At 38.8% G+C, this 21,594-nt stretch overlaps 1 protein-coding gene across 3 annotated transcripts in view; it reads right to left on the bottom strand.

The window, feature by feature from the left end:
* The window catches only part of vps13b (vacuolar protein sorting 13 homolog B), a 337,674-nt gene that overhangs the window by 32,545 nt on the left and 283,535 nt on the right, over nt 1-21,594 (bottom strand). For all 3 annotated transcript variants that reach the window (XM_086077615.1, XM_086077616.1, XM_086077614.1), the window contains exon 46: nt 15,272-15,433. In XM_086077615.1, the coding sequence (XP_085933741.1) occupies nt 15,272-15,433 (162 nt within the window). The remainder of the gene's footprint in view (nt 1-15,271; nt 15,434-21,594) is intronic.

Genomic DNA, 21,594 nt, shown 5'->3' with positions numbered 1-21,594 from the left:
ATGAAATGATAGTCACAATACAGGAGCTGAATCATAACTACGCGTGCTAGATCTAAAGCCCTCTCCCCTCTGGAGGCTACGAGGCTGACATTCCACCTGAGTGAACTCTTTGTGTTCGTGTTGCTGCCAGCACAACTTGCAGCTCGCCTCAGTCGTAGAGCAAGCGGGAAAATGCCAGAAAGGTAAAGAGTGAAAGAAAGAGGGAAACATACAGCGGCTGGCTTCAATATGCTCCCAAAGGAAAAGCAACCAGACTAAAACATTGGAGTGGTTTTGAACTAGTTTAAAAGATTTACACATTAATGTTCTGAACTTTTTTCTTATTTTTTTTTTAAGAAAAACAAATTTCTGCTAGGGTCAGAGAGAATGGGGGAGCCCTGGTCAAGACCCCTCTATGTTTCCCTCCACTGCAATGGCTCCTCAGTGTTTGAAGGCAGATTTCTTTACAATAACATTCTTAATCAAAGCCTGAATTCACTTTATTTGAGACTGTCTCTACTTCCTTTTGGTTGAGTGAAAGTGACATAATTTCTAGGATCTCTTTCCCTGTGGCCTTGATCACAGGGAAAGTGGCGAAGTGGTGTAAACTACCAGGTGGTGGAAGTTATGGTTAAGCCTCGGGGTGGAGAACTACTATATAATCCCCTAAAGCAGCACGGGCATTAGAATAAAGTACCTTCAAGTTTGAGCCGCTTTGTAAGCTGCCTGGTATGAAATGGAAACCTTTTAAGTTGCAGTCAACTTAAAAGCCTGCTTTACATTCTTAGTATTAGTTTCAGTCTCAGTGCGTCGTTAAGAAGGACCGGACTGAACTTCATTACGGTCAAAATTGTTTGGTAGTGCACTTACTGGAAGTCTGTGTTGTGCCTCAGCACCATCTGTGAGGACTGTTTTGTTATTTCAACACTTTTCTCTCCTTTAACCTCGTGGTCCCTCCCTCCTCTCTGCGCACGTTATCACGCTTGTGGCTCAACTTGACCTTTAAGACAGACATCATAACAGTGTCTCTCCTTAAACTTCAAACGGCGACTACATTCAGTCAGCACAGCTCTGACTCAAGCAATGAAAAACAAGAAAACATCGCTAACACAAATTGAACACGTAAGACAACAAGAATGAAAAATACAAAGCTGTTTTGCCTCTTTCTGACTTTAGTGACACAGAAATAAAAGACAGTCTGCCACATGTGGTGGATTTTAGCCCAGGACTTAAGCCAGATCTTGCACTCACATTCAATAAAGGAGAACCTTACCTTATTGTTATAAGATTGCTTTTTTTTTCCTTTTCTTTTTTTTTACAGAATGTTAATGTGGATACTGTTGATGATAAATTGAAACAACTGTATAAGAAATGATGCCAATATGAGACCAACGATGAGGCCAGTAGGCCAAGAGCATTGCGATTGACAGCTAAATGAAAATTGGAGTGGAAAAGTTGAGTGTACAATTAAGCGCTAAATTATTCATACCCTTGCCAAATTTCGAGTTTCCCCAAGCGACTCAAAGACATGGGGTGCATAAACGGTGCTGAGCCCGTGACATGATCTGAGTCGTCTTTTTTTTTTTTATGCCTTCCTCAAGGGCACCTCGACGGCAGATGGGAATCAAACAAAAATCTCTCCAACAACAAGCTGAACCTTTCATTCCAAAAGCCCAAGTCCTAATAAATGATCGACTGCCTCGTCCAATGAACTCCAGCACTTGTGCACGACTGACTGGAATCATTTGCCAAAAGCTAATCTTCGATATTAGAGTTCATTAGAGTTTCCAAAGTTGTATATTGAGTGAGAAATAAATGTGAAAGTCCAATCTCAAACTATTACTCTGTTGCACAAATCCTTGGGGAGATATTGTGATTATGGTTAAATGATGGTGGTTAGTTAGCTTCCAGCACATGACTGGATCCAGCACAATGTATGTGTCACAATGATCTACTGAGGGATTACGAAACTAAATGGTTGAATGTAATCACACAAAGCATGTTCGCTCTGTGAGTGCACTCAACCTCATACTGTCTGTCATCCGGACACTGAGTTAGGGGTCGTGTTTGTCCAAAGTTTCCTGGCTTTGTAACACGTCAACAATCCCAAATCATTTGGAGATTGTGAGTAAAGTCACTTTGAAAACTAAGCATTTTATACATTACTCAATGAACAAATAACTCATTTTAGAATTTTATGATGAGGATTAAACTCACCTGCGGTTGAATTCTTGTGAACTATAGCTTTGAATATGTACAATCAATTTGTTTGGGGAAAAAAGTATGTACAAATTGACAAACAATGACCCACATTTATAAGATATTTTGTAGTACAATGTCATAGAAAATATTGATTCTAAAAGGAATCTCTATCGATCCTATTGAGGGCACTTAATTAATTTACACATTAGGTGCATGTTGCTGCCTTTCGCAGGTTCAATTCCCAGACAGTGATGCAAAACCCATTCACTGTCAACCCAAAGCCCAGATATAATATAATATGATTGGGCTGAGTGAGGGAGGTACTATCCAGCGTAATTTTTTTTTTATCAGTGACTCACTGTGGCAACACCTGATGGATCAAGCCAAAAACCACAACCACAGCTGTACAACTGTATGTTTTTATTCACTTCTTTTAGATATGACAAGTTATCTTTGGAACTAAAAAACAAGCCATTCTTCATTATCACAAAGGCCAGAGATGGTCGCATCAATCCGTAGTCAGGGCACTCTTCCATTATTGTCAAACTGTAATCGTCAATCCTTCACTCGTCAGCAAAATGGGTGTTGGTCATTGACTGATTGACAGACCTGTCAATATCGACAAAATGCTCACCCCTAATAAAGGGAAACTGAGAATGTTTACATGCAATCAATAATCCTTTTAAAGCAACACTAAGGAACTTTCAGTTTGCTTTGATTATGGCGGCCCCATATGGACAAAAGTGGTAATATTATGCCTGAAGGAAGACCACATTTCCCACGAGGAATGCGCATTGCATCATTTTTTAGCTCACGCCAGCGAGTGATAGCCAGACCAATGTTGATCCTGGACTGTACTGGCCGGGTGGCTTCCCTTTTTCTTTTTTGTCTCTTCAGACAAAACTTTTCAGTTGTTTTGCAGCATCTGCCAGGAAAGCAGTAATCGTGCCCCGCCATTCAAATGGACTTCTGTCTTTGTAACGAATGGGTAAAGAGAGAAGTAATGTATGCCATAAAGCAGTCAGCACATTTGTAGTTTTTTATGTGGCAGTGTTCCTACCATCTTCCTCACAGTTGTTTACTGCCAGTAAAAATGATATAGAACCCCTCAGGCCATGGCAAAGGTACCATTCACCTAGTTTTAAATCAATGTTTCATCAGAAGAGTTATGAAAATATTTTATTATGGTTGACAAGTTCCTTAGTGCTTAAGGTCAAAATTCCGGTTTGTGAAACATTCCAGACAACCCATTTACAGGCATAAGTGGACAGAGTTACTCCCACATAAAAACTGTATTTGAAACTAAACCGTGACACGCTGAAGTCATTACACAAATAGACGTAATTTCCACTTTGAACTTTAACGGTCAATAAAATACATTATATTCATCCACACTTATAAAGCTCCTTGTTTGAAAAGTTTGGTTCTGCCCTGCGTTGCCATGTTTCTCCATTTTTGTTTACCTCTGTTTGTGTATGATCGAAGTGTGGGTGTATACACATCCGGTGGCATTTTTGCCGTTGAGACCGAAAATAATGTGAAGCCGCAGAGGAGAAATCACTGTATTCAAGATGGGCTCGTTTACCGTGTGGCAACGTAAGAAGGCCGCCGCGCATACAAGTAGTTCTGACCAAGATTAATTTCAAATACAGCATGTGCAGAACACAAACCAAAGTTCTGTTCAAAGGATGTAACCCGATATGCGATTAGAAAATGGGTAAGACGGGTCTTATTCAGATGTTTTGAAAGGGCTATTGACTGCATGTAAACGTACGACTGAAATTAAAAAAGAAGGCCTCGTCATCTAGAGCTCAGATCCATGAATGACTGATTAATTTGCATTTAATGCCAAATCACATTCATGACATGGCTTAGATCAACATACCATGCCACTGGATGTATTTATTTCTCTGATATGCTTAAATACCTTAGTGCTTACACATTTATTTCAATGATTAACACATGATGACCTTTTGATGTTTTTCTTCCAAACCAAATACGGAAGGGTCACAATGATGACATGAAAGTCGACACAGATCCAACTTGGACCATGAATGGACTCATAAGATTGGTACCACATGACACACATCTTTGTGGTTGCTACGGAAATTATATGCACAAAATAACACGGGACTGACATACTCACAAATGGTGGTAACTTCTGACAGGCACCCGCCTTTAAATGCTAATAATAACTGATGAGTCAATCAAACAAGCAGATGCTTTCATAGATCTATGTCACGTCTCACGTCTGCGTCATTTAATTCTGTCCCAGGAGAAATGATTAGTTACAAGGACTTCTGTAAAAGGTGGAGAGATTTTAGTCAGTCATTACCCAAGCAATGATGATGAACTTTGTGGTAAACAGTCACTCCCTCCCTTGGTTTACACGCGCTCACTTATTACTGAGATACAGCGAATGTCAGCATAAAAAGACGAACAGCAACATAACAGTGTGACAAATTCTCTACCACACTCCCCAATCTGGTAATAATTTTGTGTCATACACTGTACTCGAAAACTTTAAAAAGCAGTGGAGGAATTGCTTTATTTTTGCTATGGACTGAAAACGGTTTGGTTTGACATCAAAAGATAATTAGACAAGAGAACAGTATTTCAGTTTTTATTCCAGATACTGACATTTGAATGGGATACACAATTTAAATGCAACCGACATACAAAAAGATTACAATTAAAAATATACTATTTTACTCCTATTTAGCAAGTAAAATGAAAGTGCAAAAGTGTTCAAATCTGGAGAAGTCCAAATCTTCTTCTTCTAGCCCCTCATGAACTCTTTTCTGTCTGTAAGGACTGATTCATTATCATGCTGCATGATGAAGGATCTCCCAATCAGAGTTCAGTTGGCATCTTTTCTTAAATTGTCAGACAAAATGGCCATGTAGAGTTCCGAGTTCATTTAGCGGCTGCCATCATGTGTTACATGATGAATGACGATGAGCAAGCCCATCAATGCAAGGCCAAGCCAAAAATTACATATGAGTTTGCAGAATCTGAATCATGAGCACATCATTTCTTTCTTCAAATGTTTGCATTTCCCTAACTTTGGTAAAGGTTAATAGTTGTTTTATCAGTCCATATAATATTTTAGATTTTTTTTTTCCTAATGAGTGATTTGCATCTTTTTTTGTGTAGACTTTATTTCAAGTTGATTATTTAAACTTCTGCCCTCAGATGTCACCAACAGTTGTTTTCGGGTATTTCTTTAACAGCGCTCAGAATATTTCTGTCATTCGCTACGGTTGGTTTCCTTGGTGTACCCATTCGAAATGTGTGACTTAGTACACAAGTAGTTTGTTTCTTTTTCGTGCCATTTAAATAATTCTAATGGCTATGGCTAGATACACAGGTACTGTGGTAAATTTTTTCATTTTCTCTCCCATTTATAATAGCTTGTTTTTCCACTCAGAGAGATTTTCATGTTGGTTAAACCTCTGACTAATCTTTGCAAGCAAAATACAAAATTGAAACGGAGCAAAAAATGATTACACGATGCTAATAATAGATTTACAATAAAAACATCCCTGTACAATACCACCAACACTGACAACAAAACACGTCATTAGCGACAACTATGCCGAGATGCTGAACATGAACTTCCCCAAAATTACAGCAGAAGTTGTTTTTGTTTTGTCAGAGTTGTAGTAGTAGTTATGTGTGTTTTACATACGTACTTGTTATGTGTCATGTTGTCGTTTTTGACAACATTGAGTCAGGTTAGTATTCTTTTTATGACCACCTTTATTTGTACTGTTAACAGTACATTAAAAATAAAGTATGTACATAGTATTACATTTTCCACAATAAAAAAATTGTAAATTGTAAAAAAAAGATATAAATTCAGTTCATACAGATTCATATTCTGGTCTATAAATGATAGGGACCACATATAAAAAAAAAAAACAGAGGCATGTGTTTCCTGGTGAAATGACTTTGAAACCACTTAGCTGGCCTAGCCACCTAACAAATTAGAAACAGGTTCACAAGAACATGAAAGAATTTGGATGATTGTGCTCTGGAAGAGAAACACAATGTTGAATGGCAGGAGGAGGGGAAAAGACAGTAAATGAAAAGCGAGAGCCGGCATTGTCCTTGCCAGGGCAGTCAGGGCTCACCAGTGTAACACGAGGGAACTATGGTGGCGCGGACATCTGGCTGCAATACTTCTTCTCTCCATTGCTTCTACTATCTGACAAAACAAGATTTCTCTCCAGCTTCCAGGGTTCCAAGACACGCAGGCAAAGAAGGTGTTTGCACCAAACACAGGCAATAAGCAAAACAAGTGAGAAGAGATTTCAAAAATTGGGGGTGATTTTTTCAATACTCACAGTGCATTAAATGGAGGAAAACAACGCTCAATGAGAGTTTCACCAACATTATTAAAATCAATTATCGTAATGAGTAATGGCATCGCCTCCAACTCCCGCCAATAACTTCATCGAGGCATCAAACAAGTGGCACATTTCAGAAGTTAAAGGGGTTGGAAGTCAACCTTAAATATTTCTTGACAAAAATATGCTATATCTGACCGCACTAGTCTAAACAGGAAATTCTGATTAATATTGCATTTGTGGAATATGAGTTATGAAGCAAAATCCAGGAGTTTTCATCCATTTTGCCACTTAATCTCGACTGAAGATGACATCATAGTTGCTCAGGGCTCAGGCAACGGCCAATCATAGCTCACCTTTATGCTGAAGCTGAACTGTGATTGGTTGTTACCTGAGACCTGAGCAACTGTGATGTCATTTTCACTCGTCAGCAAGTGGCAAAATGGCCGCCTTCTGATATTGATAAAAACTGCTGGATTTTGCTGCTCAACTAGTATTCCACTAACGCAATATTAACCATACTTTATTTAGACTAGTGGGGCTGCATAGAACATTATTGTCAGCCATAAGGGTGTTTTCCTGAAATTCCCGATGGCTAACACATCCCTGCGCTAACATGATCGTAACCGCTGCTTCAAAGTAGTTCTTTACCTGTGGAATTTTGTCCAGTTTAGTTAATAATTGGCTGAGAATATTGGTGTAGGGGAGGTTATTTCATTACAAAGTCCCACTGTTTTGTAACAGTGGGTTGAAATTGCAAACAGCTTGCAAAAAAATAAAAAAAATAAAAATTTTATCAGTCACAGGCAGATAATTAAAAATGTGTTTGAAAGTTGAACTATTATTATTATTTTTTTAATTTTCACTTGAGGGTCGACCAGTGACAGCTTTTCCTGGATAATTTCTAGATTTAATTCTTACCTGAATTAGTCTGTCATGTATTTCTTTAATAAAAGTCAATGAAAATACATTGAGGTCACACACAAAAAAATAATTTCAACCCAACTGAAAATGTTTCATAAGCAATGACAAGATTGTCAAAAAAGAAAAGTGAAAACAAAAGAGTTCAGTCACAGTAGGAGACTTTATTGTGTGGCTGACATCATAGCCCAATTTGATTTGAGGAACTTGTTGGAAGATGGATCGCAATTGCTTAAATCTGGAGTCACAATGCAGCAGAGTCATTAACAGGACTTTTGTCATGTGGAGTTTGACCAGAAATGGTTTTGCTGCCCAAACACAGTTACAGCCCTTTGTTGTAGATTCAAGGCCAGGGACTTGGCAGGGAAGAGCAAATATTTTCATCCTTTCATTTTTAAAATGCTAACAGATTGACATGTTTAAAAAATTACAAAGGAAATAGATTCTCAAAGTTCAACTCTCATCAACATGATAATTGAATTAATTCCCCATGTCAGAAAAAGAGCACTTCCTGTGGGACAAACTACAGAGGGAGTTGAATTACTTCAACACATAAACATATATACATATACTAGGAGCCATGACAGAACAATGGATCATCTGATATACACCATGGAGTCATAATACAATCTCGCAGCAAATCAGAGAGAGAAAAACAACCCTCCTAAGTAAATATTGGGCTGATAGAATTTAGAGTGATGAGAGGGATTTAAGAATACTGAGATAAAACAGTAAAATGGGGGTGGTGGTGTTGAAGGAGACTGACTGTCCTCATTGTATTTTTCATGAAGTTCTGGCTGTACAAATTGAGGTAAGGCGCTGGGGAATGGAAGGGATTGTTTTCTTAAAAGGTTGGATGGTGAACAAATGTAGAAATGTGTATAGAATAATGTACAATCAATCACTACTACTACTTTACAATGTTGGAAATATTATATACAAACGATTCATCCCTAATAAGTACTTAAGCACAGATGAGAAACATTGTTTAACACTGTAAAGTAAAGATGACTTTAAAGTTTTGCTCCCCCTCGCTCCACTGTACTGCAGAACCAAAACAAAGTACCACTTTTGTTGCCATGACGGCCGGGTTTGGCGAGAGGGCCTTGGCAAGTGGTGAAGAAAAAAGCAAGTGGCAATCAGAAAATCGATTGCATTTTCATTGAGACAGGACTTCACCAAGCCGTTGAATTACATGAAATTTAGTATAGTGGACCGGAACAACTTTGCTTCGGGATTCACATACTAACATAAAGCAGCCTATATGGTGAATGGTACTCCATTTATATAGCGCTTTTCCACCTTACAAGGCCATCAAAGCGCTTTTGATGTGGTCACAATGGCATGGGATCGAACCCACAACCTTTGGGTTGTGAGATGATCACGTTGCTGCATTCATATGCATATTCATATGACTGAGGCAACGCTTACGTTAATATGATACAAATTATTGCGAGTTTTGATGATTGGGCCATGCATATCCATGTGCAAATACATTTTGGTGATAATCAGTCACGGTTTTAGTGCATTATGTGGCGTAATGTTTTCTTTTTTCTTTTAACAAGGCAACTGTTCACCTTCTATATCCACTGTACCTTGCATTCAAAATGTTATTGATCATTATTGTGCCCCCCAAAAATATTTCTAGGTAAAGTTCAAAGACAGCAATAATCTTTTGTAGGTCCTGATCATGTCCACAGTTAAACCCATCTGAAAGCTGCCCAGTACAACCACAGTCTGATCTTTAAGCCAAGCAGCAGCTCCACTTCAGCAGTTTGTGATGAAGGACCTTTCCTCAAAGAACCTCCAACACTCATTTTCCCACAATGGTCTATAATGTCCGCCTGGGGATTGAACCGATGACCACTATTGCTCACACTCCAACTATTAGACTTTTGCGGAGCAGCAATCACTACAAAGGAGTCAACCATAGAAGCCTGCCGCTGGAGTAAATCACTATTTATTCGAATTCTGATAATTCCTTGTAGGTACTTAAAAGTCCAAAATCCTGGGGGCTTTCTACGCCCCTCTCCCAGCTTAACCACATGAACCACAAGGATTTTCATCAGCCAGGCTGCTTCCTGTACTGAGTAGTCAGATATTTCAACTATCCACACCACACGCCAAAATCCTGAAAAACAACAGGGTGGAGTTTGAGAGGAATTGACGTTACGTGCTTCTAAATATAAAAGTATGTACAGCAGAACGCAATGATGAGTTTTTAATGGATGCTGTTAATCACTAGATGGCTCATAGTCTATAGTAAATATACATTGCTTTGGTTGGTAAATGCTGGGGTGTGAAGGCATGCAGGGGTTTGACTAGCAAAACTGACAGCGCTGACAGTCTCCAGACTGTAAGACACATTTGATCACGTTGTGTAGCTGTGCGTAAGGGTCAGGTAACAGCCGACCTGAAGAACGTGACTGCCTCATTTATCCTTTGTAATGAAATTTATGGTTATGATTGGCAAAAGAAACAGGGGGGTAAGAAAACAAAAAAACACCGGAGCACTGAGAGGGAGTGTGACCGGAGTCAAGGTTCGCGTTCCACTGAGAAAACACTCTGCTGGTGCGTTCCTTGGGAGAGAAGTGACAGATATCCAGAGGTATGTCAACATTATTGAAAATGTTGTCGGGTTTGACTGCTCGCATTACTCACTTCACTTTTAGACGTTAACACTAGACGTTCCTCCTTGAACACAAGCACATAGCGAGTTGCTTCTTCGACTTCAATGAATTTCTATTTTTCCTAACTCTTTACAAGTATATCGATTAGGTGAGAACTGTTAATAAAACTGCATTTCCACCACTACTGCACTTGTCCAAGCTCTACTTGCCTTGGCATCAAGAGGTGGTAGATATTTTGTCTCAAAATTGAGGTGTGGGAAACTGCAGAAATCAACTGAGCATTTATTTAATGCATCAGTCAGAATGAGTTGTATTTAAAAAAAAAAAAAAACAATGGAGGAGAATCAGGGTGTCCTCAATTTACTTTTAGGCATGTGGCTGTTGGAAACTCTAAGGTGGTTCTTAACCTTGTTGGAGGTACTGAACACCAGTTTCCTACGCACATTCCTCAAAACCCTTCTTTATTGACATTTAAATGTGACTTTTTTCATATTCAAGACATATGTAGGTATAGGGTTTATTGGTGAACAAAACAAACAGGGAATCGAATCTGGCTCTCTTTCACCTTGAATTCAGAAAGCGTTGTATTCTTGTATTCCACATCTCCATACAACTTAAGGAAATATTCCTTTAGTTTTACTAGATAGCCAGTAGTGCTGGACGAGAAATGCTCAACTTGGCATTGCCAATCATGCAGTGAGGACACTGACTTCCATCACTCAACTCTATATTTGTAGAGCACTTTAAAACAACCACCTCTGTTTTCGTAACATGCAACCCAGGGGTGAGCAGATACAATGAAAACAGCAGAGGCCCCAGAATTGAACCCTGTGGAACACCATACGTTCCGTTAGACATGTGAATTCATATTGCACATATTCGTTCGATCACTTTTTTTTTTTTGCTCGACAAACGTTAGTATGAAGGGATTACAAAAACAAAGTAATCACTTAACGTACCATCACAACAGTCACAAGTTGACTACTGAACTGAAGTTCATAATTCACTTTACACATATTTCAAATTGTAAGTGAAACACGGAATGCTCGGCGGATGTTGTGGCATTCTCAGGCGAATAATTTAAGGATTGGATGGATTAGTTTCTCTCTTCTTTCCAGTGGATTTGAAAACTTTATAGTTTCTTTGATTAATCCATTCCATTCTGCCCCAAAATCCCATCAATTCCCCCATTGTCATATTGAGTTCTCAAGGGAACTTCAGGGGAAGATAGATAATTTAAGAGAAGGGGACCTATATTTTTACAGCAGAAAATCCGAGTTCACATTTGTGTGTGCCTGTGAGACATTTCTGCTGGGACACAAACATCATACCAGAGCCATGACGAAAGGTTGAAGGACCCAACCCTCATGCACAGGAAGAATAACTTTGAACAAGAGGGGTGAAGAGAATCTACATGGAAAAAAGCTTGGTTCAGAAAAAGGGCATGGGCAAGATGCTCAATATGTTTAAAACCAGTAGGGAAATTGACAGTCACTGTACCAGGAAGTGCTATCATGTTATTGAGTATGTGCATGTGTTAGTGTCTTGGTGAAAGCTGCGTTGATCGCAGCTTCTGCGGAAGACTGCTCAGTCATTGTGTTTTACTGTTCTCCTGACGGTCAATAAACAGCTGAAAAGTGCATCAGCGACTTTGGCCCTTTTCTTTGGAAACGATCACTTTAAAAAAAGTGCAAAACTCAACGCCATTACACAATGGCTCCAAAATTCAAACATATTTTGTGGCATTCTGGTGGTGATAGATAAACAAAATATGGGAATTTGTCTACAGTTGGAAGTGAATGAGGTGCAAAGGTCATTCCCTATTAAAATGACTTCATAAGAACAGTAATGAAAGTAACACTGCACTGCACTGCATTACACAAGTTCCTGCAAAGTGATGACAGAGGATGTTTGGGGAGATTAATGGCTTATCATCTTCACTTGTTTTAGAGACTCTCCAAAGCAGCATGGGATGCAAGCAAAATAGCACAACCAATTAAGACTGTTGGGAAACGATTTGCAAAAGCTACAAAAACAGACCTCCAAGCAGTCATTTAAGAAATGCAAGCCTTTCTTTTATCAGTTTGATTATTTGTGTAACCCTGAAAATAATTAAGTGTGTCTTAAGGCGGACATATGGGCACACATTTATCATCAGCCTTAATAAGTTAGCTGATTGTTTTGGCAGACTCACACTTAACTTATTTATCGACTTTCACAAATCATGGTCGTCTTGAGAACACATATTTAATATGCTGTATCACAAACGCATGATAAAAAAAACATATGACAAAAGCATCTTGGAATCGCATTATTTATCATTTGGACAATGTTTCTTCTGAGACATCTTGAAGCTACAGAGGTCATTTTGACTCACTTCAGACATGATACGTGATGTTTGCTGTGCCAATATGCCAGATTGCAAGTTCCCAAGTGGGTGTTTGAAATGGTGTAAGAGCACGGTTTAACCAGGGTGAATGATTAATACAACTTGACTTACTGTGAGTAATTATAGCAATGTCTTTACTCAAGGTTGACTTTCTCACACTTGTCGTAGAGTACATGTGTTCAACGAGCCCACACGTTTACGCTCTGAACAGCCAAGTCCACCCTCCACTCAACCTCAAAACCACAAAGGGTTAAATATCATCAATCTTTTTTTTTCTACCAACACTGTCTGGGTACGGACAGAAACACTAGAAAACCAGCTTTGTTTGGAACAGTATTTACCTTTTTGAGTTTATATTGTCAAAAGCTATAGAGCACAAAATTAACAGATCAACGTCAAACCACAATTTTGACACCTACTGTGAAGAGTTCCAACTCAATGTATGTAAAAGAAAGACCTGACTAGAAAATGTCTGCTTCTGAGTTTGAATCTCAGCTCGGGCCTTCCTGTGCGGAGTTTGCATGTTCTAATAATTCTGCTTGTGTGGGTTTTCCATACAGTATTCCAAACATGTGCATGTTGGGTTATTAGAAGACTATAAATTGTCTTCGGGTGTGAATGTGTATAGTTGTTTGTTTGTGTGCCCTGTGATTGAGTGGCAGGCAATTCAAGATGTTACCCGCACGTTGTCCAAAGTCCGTTGGGATAAGCTCCAGTTCACCCGCGACACTAATGAGAACAAGCGGTATCGAAAAAAATGGATGGATGGATGTCAACATACTGTGTAAACTCACAATGGTATGATGTCATACCTCATGGCGGAAACACAAACCAGAAAGCAGAATTAAATGTAGTTAGGGTTGACGCAAACAGAGAGCAAACTAGTTTGCTTTCTAAAGAACATAATTTATTGTGTTTGTGATTGGGAATGCGCTGACTGCATGTGCCACATGCAAAGATGTGCACTCTATTTGTTAAGAACATTGCGACAGAACTGTGCCACATCCATGAGTGAAAGAAAATTAATTTATTAGCGGTGTCAAAAATGAGTGTGTTGAGTTTGAGTTCATTTAAAGTTCCTTTAATGCCACAAATTTTTTAAACGCACGATTAGTGACGGGGGCAATTCCGGTCGCAACACAGCAGACATGTCAAAATTCAGCAGTAAGAAATGTAATAATAATGCATATATTTGTGGAGACTGGGGTCAAGTTGTATTTTACAATTTTAAAAATGTGCAGTTTCTCAAAAGTTACTTCATGTTAGGTTAGATAGCTGGTTAGATAGCTCTTAATAGAAAAAGAAAAATGTTGTCGCCAACATTTCACAAATTTATTTATGCCATCTAGTGGCAGAAAACATACACACAAATCAATATCACACTTGATTTTTACAGTACCGTACATCTTTTTAATTTTAACAAAATTTTATGAATATTATGAAATTATATTCAAATCATATTTCTATTAGTTTAACATTTTTTCAACTTTTATGTTAACAAGAGTATGAAAACTTAAAGACACCGAACGCAAGTTACCAACTTTTTGCAGATTTGCGACCCCTCTGGTGAAAAGCGGAATGGAAGCCAGCGACGTGCACGCGCCCAGAGTGCCGAGACGTTAGTTAGTGGTAGTTGTATTGTACATTGCTTATCATAAATAGACCCTATCGCATTTTCATGACGAGGTCTTACCTTCTTAGCAAGAAAAAAGCAAGCTGTGGGTCCCGTTTCATAATTTTATCCACCTCCTCCAATATTAACGCTGCTCCAATATTGATCCACGTCCTCCCGCGACGCTTGTGCAACTTCAGTTTTGCCCTTTTTGGCACACTCGACAATGTTAGCCTTTCCTGTTTGGTATTCTGACCATGGTCGAGGGGGAGATTTTTCCCTCGGCCAGTCACCTCCGCAGGGGAGATTTTTTCCTCGGTCAGAGTCACCTCTGTGGAAAACTGCCGTTGCATGTCGCAAAACTTTTGGCCGATGGTCGAACAAAATGAGCCACCGGGAGATGGAGGGTCGCACTGCAGTATTGGTTTATTATTATTTTGAGACACTTTTATATCCTCTGTGGCACACACTTGTCTTTTACAACGGACTCGTCGACACACTCTCAAACACTTCCACCGTCCCAACGCTTCCGCGGAGCGAAACTGAGCGCGTGCACGCGCCTGGCAGGGAGAAAGCTTAAAGTTTCGGTCCCGAATCCCCGATCATTATTTCACTCTACAGGAAAATAGGGGCAAAAGCCATTGTGCCACAGTAGTGCCTCCTGTCCATTATACAATTCTTAAAACATGTGGGTTATTTTAACACGTCAACATTGCGTCATGCACCTTTAAAATAAAATAAAAACATATTTTTTTTGTACATTTAAAACAGATATAAAATTTGCGATTAATCGTGAGTTAACTATTGAAGTCATGCGATTAATTACGATTAAAACAAAATAATCTTTCATTTTAATTTGTAATCGCCTGACACCCCCTAAAATCTATACATATATTACAAAAAAAACTCAATTAATTGATTGAACATTTGAATCATAGTTATTGAAGAAAAATGTTGTCAAATGCCCAGGCCTCTGGAAACACCTTTTATATACCTAAATAATAATGACCAGTTTGTTGTTGTATCACAGTATCAATTAAATGCTATGCTATTATATAGATAACACACATTTTTAAACTTTTTTTTTTCTATAAACTGTATTCATCATGTAGAAGTTGTAAAAACGGGCAAATTCACAGAGCTCTGAGGTGTCAGGTACTTCCCAGCTTTTGTGTGTTTGTGTTACCTGGGGAGACTTGTGGGATCTCCAGCTGTACTGGTGGCTGTGGAGGCTTGCCAGCAGCACATTCTCATCTGTGTCCACCTGGCCAAAGCGCAGAGTCTCATGGGTATCATTGCAGATGACATAGTGGCTGTAAAACAGTTCCTCAGCCTCTGGGTTTCCATTCTGTCAATGAGAAGTATAATTGTGGTTAGAGGTTCGAGCTAAGACTGGATTCATTAACTAGGAAAGTGACAGAAGAGAGAAAGCTCTTAGGCCTGCAATCATGAGTTGTGCTTTGCTTGCGAGTGCATTTACAACATCGCACTAGCAGTGTATCTAAAAAAATTCAGGTCTTGCCAGGTCAGCTGTGAGTCAGTAGGAGATTGCGGTGATTTCATCTGTGGGAGCAACATAACCTCAACAGGGGTGTAAAACAAATCACAGGCTGACAGCTAACCAGGATACTGCCTGGAATGAACTTGAGAGTCAGATATACATCTTGGGTTCTCTACTTCAGAAATACTTGACTTTCTCACATCCTATTTCCTAAAGTAGCATGACGCAGCTCTATTATGTGCTCAGGACTATTTTGATGTATATAGAAGAAAAAGATTAAACCAAGAATGCACTTTAGTTGGGGAGCCATTGTGAATCTAAATCCATGGATCAATAAGAAAACCAAGACGTGTCATGCAGAGATGGATGCCTTGTACTCATATGTCCCTTTGATGGAATTAAACACAAGGCAAAATACAGTACTATGTACAATCTATAATATTATTTAAGCTCGATTCAAAGCATTTTGGGATCTTTCGCGCACACCACTCCCAGCATGTAATTCGGAGAGCTTATTTACTGCTGCCTCACTACTCTAAAAAATGACAGACTTTCAAATGGCGGAAGGGTTGGTGGTTATAAGAGGCTGGCAGTAAAAGCTTACAGTCTGACTGCCAAGCACGTTTAAGGTCCTGAGGTTGTTGAGCCTATTGAAAACGGATGGGAAAGTTTAAACCATTGAAACTGCACATGATGATGGATAGAAAAACAGAGAAAGAGAGAGAGAGGGAGGCGATTAAGAGAGTGAGAGAAGAGTTGAGTAAAATAGAAATGGGACAGCTGCACTGGTTTCAAATCCACTTCCAGTTTTACAGTGGAACAGTATATGTGCTCGCTATCAAATCTGACACTGCACGTTTACAAACTTCATGTTGCCATCTTGCTAATCCCGCTCTTTGATGGTATCGTATTTATGGTCACAAGTCAACATAATAGGCACGTCAACATAGTTTCCTCCTGTGATTGCGATCACTTCTTTTCCATCCAGTGATTTTAAGTGTCTAAATATGAGGAATAATACATTTGAAAATAAATTAAATCTATCGAGCAAGATGAAGTGACAACTTCTGTGAGCTTCTGCATCAGGACTCAACGTATCGATTTCACTCATCAAGCCAGATACTATTACTTGAGCATTCACTCTATGCAGGTGGCACATACATGCATGCCCATAAAATGTCTGGAATACAAATTGTAAATAATGATACCCACTCAAAATAAGAACACATAAAATATGAAACTAGAGAGCGAGGCCTGTAAAATGGACATAAGGAAACAATTGTTACATCGACACTCATCAACATTAGGCGGTGCCAACCAGATGAGCATAAAAAGTCAGTAAATCTCCACTCCAATGCACAGCAGTCTCAGCATTGCCCGTCTGCATTGCAAACGTCACTCGCAATGCAAGCCCGAGGGCACTTTGACATCAATTTCAGTTGACAGCAGAGGGCAGTAGAATGTCATGGTGACAGCCCCCTCATTTGGGTGAAAATGTGTACTTATTTTCTAGGAGTCTTTTGTAGCTTCCTATAGAGTGACACTCCTGCCATTTTGCATTTGTTGAATGTTACAAATAAACGCTACCGTCATTGTTGCAAGAACGCACACTTACTCAAGATCGAGCTACAAATGATTGACTTGATGATCTATGATGATACCTGTGAGCTACTTTCTATATGAAAACAAGCACAAAGCATTATACATCCACTGCTGTACTCAAATTCAGATAAATTCAAGATATATTCATTAATTATATTCAAGATATTTTCTCTGCTGCAGATAGTGAAGCTCTTACAGGTGCCACCATTGCCAATCTAACCAAAATGTTAGATTTCTTTGGTCATGAGTTACCTCAAGACAAACCAGGCCTTTCTTAAACTGCAGTCTTTGGTTCAGTGCTCAACTTCATAACAGAAAAAAACCCTGATTTGTTTATTTAAAATAAAGGGGTGCCCCAAGGCTCAACATTAAGACCACTTCTCTTCTCCATATATCTCGATTATCAGCAACATTTAGTTATATAATAATATAATAAACATCTACTTGAAAAACCCATTGTATTATTTGCTTATTGTCACCGGCAAATTTGTTCTAACTTGTAATAAAGGCAGTCATCTATATTAAATTCATCAGTTCAAATACTTCAGCGTATAGTTAGACTCAGAAATGTCATTTAAAACTCATAAAACGCATATTAATTGTTTAACATAAAGTCAACTATGGAATCAATTTTCAGGATTCTAATTGATGGTCCTTTTTCTCACAAGCTACTGTACAATATATAAAGCCCTTTTTGTTTGTTTCTTGATTGTATTTTGTTGTACCATTGGCTGTATTTTATTTATGTCCCGTTGTGTTTACTGACTTCTACTTTTTCTTTTTTGTTCCCTGGGTTTGTTCTTTTTGGCTTTTATTTTGATGTTTGCAATGTATGATGGGACCCCCTCAAAAACAAGATGATACATCTCAAGGGGTTTTTCCTAATAAAAATGTACAACATCTGTGAGCCGCACTGAGGCAGCCGAGAAGCACCTCTGATCTCAATATTCTTCTATAGATGACTAGCACCCATACATCTGCTACTACCGGCAAAACTTTTTTGTTGACACGTTGTTTCAATTTGAAGACACACTATGCGCACACAGATTGTGTGTGTGTGTGTGTGTGTGTGTCCGGTATGCATGTATGCATTAGACAAAGGAGAATGACTTTTTCATATACAAAGGCTTGAGGAGATTTTGTGAGAAAATACATAGTGCCAAGCTTTTGTGTGGCTTTCTCCCAAAGCCACTTCCTTGAGGTTTAGGGGCAAAGAGAGGAGGATGGAGAATTGAAAATGGAGGCTTGAGGTTAAAATATAAGGGGTCTGAGGTCAGGCCCATATGGGGCAACTGAGTTCAAGGATATAGATAAAAAATATGCATTTTATAAATATATTAGAGGCATAGTTTCTGAATAGCACAAAGTACACTGTAAATAAAAAAAGAGTACTATTTACTAAATACTCAAGTTTATTTTCACTCAAAAATTCTGAGTACATTTTGAGTACATTTGACCAGTTTATTAAAAAAAATTAAAAATACTCAAGCGTTGAGGAACAAACTCATGAACTTCAGCTTGGGAGACAACCACTCTACCACCTGAGCCATTGCTCTCTTGTCGTTTGCCACTATACAGCATTGCTGGTGTGTCCAAAAAAAGAGACAATGGTCTCTTGGAGGTACAAGGATTCCGCCTGACACCATCAATATACTAACACACAACCGGTGCAGCATGGCTCAGTAGAGTGGCTGTCTCCCAACCTGAAGGTTGTGGGTTCGGTTCTCAACCAATGAGTAGCATTTTTATTTCATTTAATGTACTCAAAACGCTCCTTTTAATACTTACTTAAAATTTCTGAGTGAAAAAAACTTTACTAGCTTTTTTTTCAAGTAAATATTACTATTTTTTTCAAGTGTAGATGGAAGTACACAGGTGAGGATTATTAACATTGGGAACCCATTTGGCTTGTATACTTGTGACAGCAGTAAAACTATTGATTTTATTTGGGTTAGAACAGCAACCGATGTTGCCATGACATCAACAGTGTGTATAGCTATACAAATAAATTACAACCATGTAAGAATGCAGCAGTTTTATGTATGTTTATTACTGTGCATCTGGAAGTGTTACAGCTGTTCGGGTTCTGGGGTGTGGTACGAATCGACCATACATGGACTAATAGCATTCACTTATGTGGTAGTTGAGGAATCTTCTCTATGGTTTCAATGGTGACCCTGAAGGCCACATCACAACAGACCTGCCTGACAGCCTTGAAACCAGGAACCATGAGAATCACAAAATGTTTCCAACAAGTGAGGATACATCCTTCTGTTGTGGCAAGACACAAAGACTGTTAACATGTCCGACTGAGTAGGTTTTCAATTTGGATCACATTTTATGGTGTATGAACCGTGCGTGTGCAAGTATGCACATGCATGTCTAAGCTTTAGTCACAATTAATCAAACACATATTTAAAGCTCAGGCCTTCCACCATTTTGTGTTTTGTGATTGACCTCTCGCTTCCCCCGTCTCCAAAACGACCGTACCCACATGCGTTACATTTACCTCATAATTATGGTGTGTTTCCCTCTTGTGTTAAGCAAAGTGGTTCAAGTAGTAATGCACAAGTTCCAAGGTTGCTGCTGTTAAGTCCAATCAAAACAATACATAAACTCAACAACTCCACGAACCAACCCCAAGTGAAATTCAGACCATCCCTTTGGGATATGACATGACCAAGTGGTCATGCTTGGCAAGTTGGGTTAAAGACATCAACAAGTCCAAAACACTACTTCAGTGCTGCACTATGAGTTTCCTTGAGTGCTCGAGTCCATACGAGTATTATTTATTGCTAAAGTAACGGATAGAAATTGGAAATGTGCATTAGTTTGCACCAATAAAATAATGAAACCAATGCTCAAATATGATCTATCATCCAACATACCTAATTAGAACTTTGATGATGGAGTAAAAATAAACATTAAAATCACAGCTGAACGATTAATTTAAGACCGACTTGTAAGTATTTGATAGATTTTATTTTCCACAGGTAAAGAGCACAGCTGTTTTTCAATATAAAAATCTCAAGCAGCTATTATTTCTCACAAGTAAAACCATCAGGATCCTTCATGTCCCCAGAGGCCAGTATAATGAGTCAGCACAGCTGAGCAGAGCCATGCGAAGCCAGAGCGTCCCAAGTGTGTAAGCATGTATGTATGGTAGAGAAGTGGGTGGAGGACCTGAGCCAGATGAAGTCTTGGCAGGTGTCATCACTCAAATCTTACAATATTTTTCTTGGGCATTGCTTCAAACGCTGTGCGCTGCTGGCTACCAGAGGCAGTGGTGAGTGTTGAGAAAGGGAGGACGACGAGGACCAACGTGCTAAAGTCCTACAACAGGCACACTGCAGTCGTCTTTGGTTTACAACAAACTAAAAAGGACGGTCCCATTGTGTACGTGCATATAGCGAGACATATAAAATCAAACTCTTCTTGTGAACCGATCCAATTTTGTTATGATTTTGTTTAGCTGATATTCCACATGACAGGAAAAAGGCAACTGATTTTGTGCATATTCTATATCAGAGCATACTGTATACAGTATTTTCTTGGGATTTCCCTGACTGATTTAATAGGCCTGTACCATAAGCAAAAATGAGGAGAAGAAGCTCAAGTTGCTTTAATTGTCTCAATCAAGTCAAATGTTTGAATGTCAAGTAATGTAATAGAATGAAAGTGCAACAAAATACTATTTTGTTTTGTTTGCACAAATTGTAGTCTCCAGCTCCCAAACTCCTCACATTCACCGATTTACATTGTGGTTGAGAGAGAGCAGATGTGAAGGAACAAACAGCAATAAAGGCGCACTAAAAGCAAAACAAAAACAAAAACTCCCTTTAGCCTACTACTTAAACACAATAAGTAAAACATAACGGAAAAAAAAAAAAGAATCAAAAATTATACCTAACCTTCAAGGCTCCAGACTGCCGCTAAAAGGTGCAGATTTTTGCAGCTAAAATTTGAGACAGTACAACTAAATTTTTCATTTACTCGCACATGAATGACTGATATATTTTTTAATTATTGTTCTTGGAATATATTTTGATCCTGACCAACGTCTGCTCCACCCTTTCGCCATTTGTCAGTTATACAGTGGACATTTGTGGAAATCTTTACTTTGCAAGTCAAGTTGTGATTCATGTGCGCTGCTAAATTTTCTTCTTGCACTCATAACGTTTCAGTTTTGGGGCCACTGTGCTCCTAGTACAAAAAGTTAGTCTGGAGCCCTGCACAGTACATTCTGTAGAGTAAATTTGACTCTATTTAGAGTGGGACCAAATAGACTCCGTTTTAGAGTAATATTTAAACTTGGAAGAGAGTAAAATAAAGAAATGGGAAATAAATAAATAAAAGTCACTCAAGGGTTGAGGAACGAACACACGACCATCAGCTTGGAAGACAGC

This window comes from Leptonotus elevatus, chromosome 6 (genome assembly GCF_054856555.1).
Source record: "Leptonotus elevatus isolate MCC_2025b chromosome 6, RoL_Lele_1.0, whole genome shotgun sequence".
Taxonomy (NCBI): domain Eukaryota; kingdom Metazoa; phylum Chordata; class Actinopteri; order Syngnathiformes; family Syngnathidae; genus Leptonotus; species Leptonotus elevatus.
Note: the sequence above shows the minus strand (reverse complement) of the source record. Positions and strands in the feature narration are given on the sequence as shown.